This window comes from Egretta garzetta, unplaced genomic scaffold, assembly GCF_000687185.1.
Source record: "Egretta garzetta isolate BGI_Z169 unplaced genomic scaffold, ASM68718v1 scaffold65, whole genome shotgun sequence".
In the NCBI taxonomy this organism is placed as follows: domain Eukaryota; kingdom Metazoa; phylum Chordata; class Aves; order Pelecaniformes; family Ardeidae; genus Egretta; species Egretta garzetta.
The window spans coordinates 246,656-253,965 of NW_009259585.1; the positions used below are offsets into that span (position 1 = coordinate 246,656).

The 7,310-nt window shown below is 44.6% G+C and overlaps 1 protein-coding gene across 1 annotated transcript in view; it reads right to left on the reverse strand.

Annotated features, from left to right (window-relative positions):
* Positions 1–5,800: 5,800 nt before the first annotated feature.
* SHH (sonic hedgehog signaling molecule) overlaps positions 5,801–7,310 on the reverse strand; it is an 11,210-nt gene continuing 9,700 nt past the window's right edge. Inside the window, exon 4 of the mRNA XM_009637720.2 lies at positions 5,801–6,012. Coding sequence (XP_009636015.1) covers positions 5,801–6,012 — 212 coding nt within the window. The remainder of the gene's footprint in view (positions 6,013–7,310) is intronic.

Sequence of the window (7,310 nt, forward strand, 5' to 3'; positions counted from 1 at the left end):
ATCAGAAGAAACCCCATCAAAGGGGCAAAGACCAAGCCCGGTTCACTCAAAGCACAACATCATTCTGGCAACTTGTTTGTCTATAATGAGGGATTGAGGGATTTTTTCATTGCTTGCTCCTTCAGCTGGCATTCCTATGGCTATTTATAGTTTCACTTCATAACCAGTGGTTAATATTTTTGAAGTAGTCTAGCATGTGGCCGCCCACACAGAAGATGTGGCTGATTCTTCCGCACTGCCTAAAAAGTGTTGCCCATGATATTCAGGATCTTCTGCAAGGGACTGTGGGGAACTGTTGGCAGAGGGCAGGGAAGATGGGAAGGAGGGGAAGAAGGTCTTGCTGAGGCCACCATGCCCTGCAAGGCTGTGCATGAGCTTGCAAAGCTCGTACCTTCTCCTGAAGATGCCCCATATTGGGATTTCGTGGACTATTTTTTTTTTCTACTGAATTTACCCCCACTTTTTCAAAGTGCAGCTGCCTGCTCCTAAATCCATGAGTTAAACCTTATTGCCCTCTAGATCAAAGACTAGTATTTCATGCCTTCTCCTGCACTGTTGTGTAGTGACAAAGTTCCTGGTGACTTAAGTGGGAGGGAGGCTGCGTCCTGGGAGACAAAACTTAATTGAGTGTAATACCACAGGGCACGTAAAGTAGGACAACACAGCCTGACCTCATTTTGCCCATGCATAACCCTACTGACATCAGTGGGAGCTGCACATATGCAATCAGGAGATGACATTTGCCCACTCTTGGCTGCTCTAGGAAATTCCTGCTTGCCTGATAAATTCTATTATTTAATTGTGCAATGTGAAAGCTTAGGGATACACCGAGTAAAGCTGAGCAAACACAGCTCAGCTCCCTGCCTGTTTGAAGTTGTGGAAAGACTCCTTTTGACGCTGGTGGTTGTTGGATCGAGCCCATAGTACACAGTGATTCATAATAATTTTCCTCAATGAAAGCAACCAGGTTGGTTTGTTGTTATTTGTGGGATCACATGATTCATTATTTGCAAATATTTGAATGGCAGTTGGACCTTCTGATGCCTGTGAACCCCATAGCTTCCACCGGTGTTAGCACAAAATGGTTATTCATACAGATACTGTGCCAGAACAGACTTGTTTGATACCCTACATTTATTGCGCTCCTGTTTCTAGAAAAACTTTGCAGAGTAGAAAGGGCATCATTTGGCAAAGCCAACAAAGCTTACACCAAACCGGTGACTATTCCAAGAGAATTGTTCATGAACAATCCTGAGACTAGTATTTATTTGCACTCATCACAGTCTAATAATTAAAACCAGTGCTTACTGCTGTAGAAAACAGGATGGGACTGACTTACAGAGAAGAGGTTAGCTGGGCGGGTAATGGTTCTGCTGTCTCTGTTCAGTGCAGGCTGCAGGAGCAGAAGCAGAGCTTGGCGGAACTCTGAACGTCCCAGATTTTGAACCTGGGATTTCTTAAAACCAATCTTGTTTTAACTCTTGGGTCTCTTTCCCCCCAGAAGAAATACAAAGATAATATTAAGGAAGATTCTTGGTAGATGGAACGTGATACTGCAATATTTAGGCAAAATGTAGTTCATTTAACAATACTAGTTACCCAGAGGGATGGTGGTTCTCCATCCTTGGAGACATGTGGGACCTGACAGAAGATGACCTCCAGCAGCCTGCTCTAAGCTGGCACTGTATGGGCCAGGCTTGGACCTGGGACCACCAGAGGCCCCTTCCAGCCTTAATTGTTTAAAAAAAGCTCATGAAATATTTTAATGCTCCAAACTAGCCAAAGCCTGAGCTGTACCCTGTTATAAAATAAGCTTCCTCCACCCTGTGAAACCCTATGGAAGGTCTGTGACATAGAGCCTGTGTGTCATGATACCAAAAGGATGTTGCTGTAATTGCATACAGATTTATCATCCATTCCTTTGCAGCGAATGCCATCAAAAGACTCAAGACTTGGAACGATACAGTGTTCCCAAGTATATTCTTCCTGTGAGCACATCCCCTTTTCAAAGGAGATATCGTGGTGTCCCAGAGAGCTGGTCCAGGCAGGCATTGCCCCAGCAATGGGGTGAGGAAGGGGTCCCCATGCCGTCCCCGGAGCCGAGCGAGCTGGGCAGAGCTGCACAAAGCCCACGGTGCTCCCGCAGCATCCCTGCTCCCCTGCCTGCGTCCGAGCCCTCCTGCCCTTGGGCAGCAGCCAGATGCGAGTTTGGTGGCCAAGGGACCCTCTGCGGTCACGCCACACAGAGCATCCCTTGTCACCTCTCCTCCTCGGTAATAGGAACGGACATTTCTTTACACCAAACTGAGCAAATGTAATATTTATTTCACATTTAGGTCACAAGACATCAAAACAAATATTTTTACCCCAAACAGATTTCCTGACCTTGTGGTTTCACTCCTGATTTGCAGTAATATTTGTCCAAAGGGCTGGCTTGCTCTCACTTAAAAATGGAAGAAAAAGAAGTTATACAGGGTCCTGCACTGGGCTTTAAGGTAACAGCACCCAGATCAGCTCTGGATGCCACTCTTGATTTCACTGGAACCAGGACAGGATTATTAAACTCATATTTCCTGGATTTTCAGTCCTGAACCAATAACCAAAATTATTTAAATATGTAAGTCTGAACACCCAAATGCAAAGTATTAAAAATTATATTTAGCAATCTTGGCATAAATAGTGCCTGCAGGCCTCATCCTGCTCCCATCAAAATCCGAGGCAATCCCATCACTTGTAAAGATGCACTTTTTAAAGATGATTTTTTCCCTTTCAGCTTGCATAGTCCAAGGTTTGCATTAACACTGCTCCACTGAAAGCTCTGAAATGTTCTGTACCTGGCAAATAGACCATTTTTTTAGTAAAGTTTGCACTAGTTTTAAAGCAGAAACTGCTGAAGAGAGGATTTCAGAAGCTTAGGAAATCTAGTGGTCCCTTATGGCTTGCAGTAATGAGTAAAATAAAATGCTCTTTCTGATTTCCTTCCCCCTGTAATTGGAATAGATGTCATACTGGAGTTGCAAAACAGCTGCCCAGTTATCACCCAACTGGGCTGATTTACATCGCCTGCTCAGCCTCGGCGTGATATGAAATGCTCGGGAGGGACAACATAAATACATTTATAGCCTGGTAGGTTATGCTGAGCTCTTAATATAGGGATAATAATATTATATATGTATACATATGTGTGGGTACACGTATAGAAAGATATAGCTAAGCAAACTTTCACATGTGAGGGCACAAAGGGCTGTGGCACGGCACGGCTACCTGGATGGGAAAAACCTGGTTTACTCCTGTGCTTGGCTTGGATTTTAATTGCACTGTGGATGGCGCATCCAAGCTTCCCTTTGGTGGGTTTACCTGGTGTCTGAGCACCGGGGCACTGCGTGAAGGACCAGTTAGATAAACACAAAATAGCCCCAGACTCATTAGGGTCACTTCTCACGCTGGTTTGGATGGGGGAGGCTGGGGAGGACAGGCAGCCGCTGATGGTTGACCTTCAGGGCATCTCTGTCTCCCCTGCCAAATGAGTTGGCTTTGCAGAGTCACACAGTATTTCACAAGTAAATGATAGACCGTCTACGTGGCTCTAGGTGGAAGAAGAGGAGGTTGCCACCATCATGTGAAGCGGCATGGGCACAAATCCCGGTGTGTTTGAAGGGTCCCATGCCAAATCCCACAGGACTGAGTGCTGGGGTCCCTGTGTCCCGTTTCAATATCACCAAGGGAAAAACTGAGAGTGCAGTAGGAATGCCATCACATAACAGACATTTCAGGAAGTCTCTGTAATTTCTTTAATTATTCAGACAACAGAGCACAAGGATAATAGCTTCAAGTACATTCTTATACATTATTTTAACTGTAATAGATATGTATTTAGTCATAAACTATTCTGTAGCCACCACAATGTGTACATTTTATACAAACTATTGCCATACTCGGACCCTGAAAATGGACGGTGACATCTCCTAGACGTTTTGCACAATGTTATGACAGTACATCCTTCATACGAGAGCTGTAGCTATAGGTTGGATCGGTCCATCTAACAAAGCACTTCTAATGCATACCATGGAGGGGTGATCTGGATGTGAGGCGCCGAAGGAGGAGATGTAATAAATATATGGTGAGAGGGAGGCATACAGTCACTCGAAACACGTGCGATGGAGAACACGGCACAGCATTTCTTTGCTTGGCAAAACAGGTTGATCCTAGTATTAAGACAGCATCTTAGCTTCTCTCACACCGCAAAGCTCTGAGCTTGTCTCAGCCTTTCAGTGCAGATTAAATGCGGCAATGCCTGATATGGTCCCTACTGGGGCACATACCCTACCCTGTACACAAGCATGGACTCTGGACTAATCGGTCTTTTTCATCTCAGTTACAATTTAGATTGAAGCCCCCAAGCCAACGGCTTTAAGTTTGATCACAGGCATCCCTAAACACCTCCGCTGCCTGACCTCTGGAGAAGGTAGGCTCCAACACGGTCATTCTTTGAGTATAAAGGCTTTGCAGAGATGAGGGTAAGAGAGCTCAGATGCCCAGACATCACCATATGAAGGCCAGACTCTTACAGCAGAGACTCAATTGTTCCACAATCACATTTTTATATGCCCCAAACCAGCCACATTTGCAGCCCCCAATGCACCAGCAGACCCCAAAGACACGGAGGTGGCAGAGTCCAAGCCAGGTGGGCAGCAGGTGCCCGGCAGTCCACCGGGCAGTCCACATTCCCCCGCGATGCTCCACAACGTGTGGGCATTAGGGTGGCTTGGTTGCTATCCTGGCGGTCCACACGGGTGCTGCAGCATGCCAATGGTCTCATCGAAGTCTCACCACCCCAGCCGTGTCCAGGCTTTGGAGGGTGGAAGTGGCCCTGGACTAGAAGCTGCCAGGAAGGAGAGACCACATCCATCTGTTAGGGCTTGACATGGGGTGCTCATGCCCAGGGCTTGGCCACCAGCTCCTGGCACCGCTCTGGAAGCTTCCAGGCTTTCAGCATGGGAGAGCATGGTCTACACTCTCCGGAGGTGTCCCCAGGCAGGGACATCCCAGGAGGCCACCTGGAGCTGCCATCCATCCCGGCAGAGAACATGGCTGCATCTCTGGAGCAAAAAGCTGCCCAATGGATGAACGTCCTAGACTGGTGAGTAATGGAAACTGAAGAAAAGGTGAGAAGACATTCAAGGAAAGCTCCCTTCCGGCACAGTCCTGTCGCAGACGCGCACACACACGCACACACAATGTTTTGCAAAATTTTTAAAGGGATCCTGGAAACCCTCCGGGGAGGAGCATGTGGTGCAGCAGAACCTCACTCATCGGCACCAATCGAGGACGAGCCCCTTGGGGGGCCTGGGGCTGGGACCAGGCAGGGGATGCAGCACTGGCCCCACCACTCGGCTCCTAAAACACATCTCCAATACGTTCACCCATCAATGGCTCAGGATGGACTCTGATGCAGTACAGCTAAGGAACGTCTCTCAGAATAAATGAACAAATTTTTATCCCCTTTTTTTTGTTTTGCAAAGGGTGTTTTGTTCTTTTCTTGGTGGCCCCAAGCCCCACATTGTTACTCAGGCAAGGTGGCCAGTGAAGTCTGGTGGCCATCTCCTTCTTCCAGCATCAGCCACATGAATCCCAGTTAATTCACCAAAGGCAGTGTCTCTCCCCCAGATTTCCATCTTCCAGGCACCCACATTAAAGCCGATTAAAATCCCAGTGCCGCCACAAGGTGAAGGCAGCTGCCTGCCTTCCGATTGCCATGCTTCAAAAGGCAAACTTGATTTAACGCTCTCAGAAATCAACTTTAAGAGCCATCTGTAGTCTCCGGACCAGACCGGGAGGTGGACACAGAGCCGGAGCTGGAGCTAGAAGAGGGGAGCATCGCCTGAGTGTGGACAGGGAGCTGGGGCTCCGGTGGAGGGAAACCGCGTCTCCCGGTCGCTTGTGCGAATAAGTGAGGTTCTACTGTTAGTACAAGAGATTCCAGGTTACGCGCGGATGTGATGGATTCGTTTCCTTAATTAAAGTATCAAAATTAGAAATTATAAGCAACACATCTAAATAAAATAACAGGCACTCCTTTAGGCATCATGTTTCCTAAACCAATAAGCAAAAAGGAAAAAAAAAATGGGATGCACCAGGAACTCTTAGTTATTATATACTAACCAGACTGTGCATGGCACATTTTATTTCTATAAAACTATTAAAACTATTACAAAATATTCAAAAATACATTTTAGTAAATTTACAGCAGTTATTTCTCAATTTATTAATGCAAAACATCCTTTTCTCCCCTCTGTACAAACTACCGTCTCCATCGTCACAGAATTGCCGCCATGTGCGCTTTTTAAAAAATATTATTTTCTAATAAATTTTTTTTTTGAAGTTAAAAATAACAAAGTTTCTTACGGTTTTTGCAAATAAAAAGTTTGTGTAACAGTCTTGACTTCCATGGACGTGGCCAAATGGTGTTTTTACAAAGCAAAACATGGAAAACAATACAGGAAATGACATTACATTTGAAACTATTTAAATTAAAATAATATATTCTCATATTTTACACTATTTCAAAAAACGAAATGTGATTCAGTTAAGTATTGATCTCTCAAAAAAATCTAATTTACAATTCTGTGTATAAAAATATAATTTACGGACCCCCATGAAGTTTGTCTTTTTGTTGTGTGTTTGTTTGTTTGCTTGTTTTTTAGACCTGCTGAAATGAAGGAGCAATGCAATGGAGAGATGGGAAAGTACAGAATTTTGCTTTCTGAAAGTCAGGACACACGTGACATGTAGAAAAATAGACTCTGCGCAGTTTTGTTTGGCCTCACAAAATAATTTTTTCCCCTGTGAGTACAGTTCACGTGATAATAAATTATCAAAGAAACTCTTTAAGGCTCTTGAAGGTCCGGTTCATATCATTTAAAACATCTATTCAAAATACCAAAGAAATAAATATCCAGGAGAGGAGGAAAAAAAAAAAAAGACAAACAAAACAACAAAACAAAAGAACAAATAAAAATATATATATATTTATAAACTAAACAGAACAGAACTTCCCGGGGTCTTTGTTTCCCTTAAAGTCTACTTTGGACTGTCCTACTTAATTATTATTATTTTATTATTATTATTTTTAAGTCTTAATCCGTGCTCTCTTTTAAAAATACGTAACTTTTTTTTCTTTTTTTTCTTTAGGTTTTTCTTTTCTTTTTTTTTTTTCCTTTTTTTCCTCCTTTCTCTCTCTCTTTCTCTCTCTCTCTCCGTGTCTCAGTTTCTCCCTCGGAGGCTGGCGGGCGGCCGGGGTGGCACGGGAT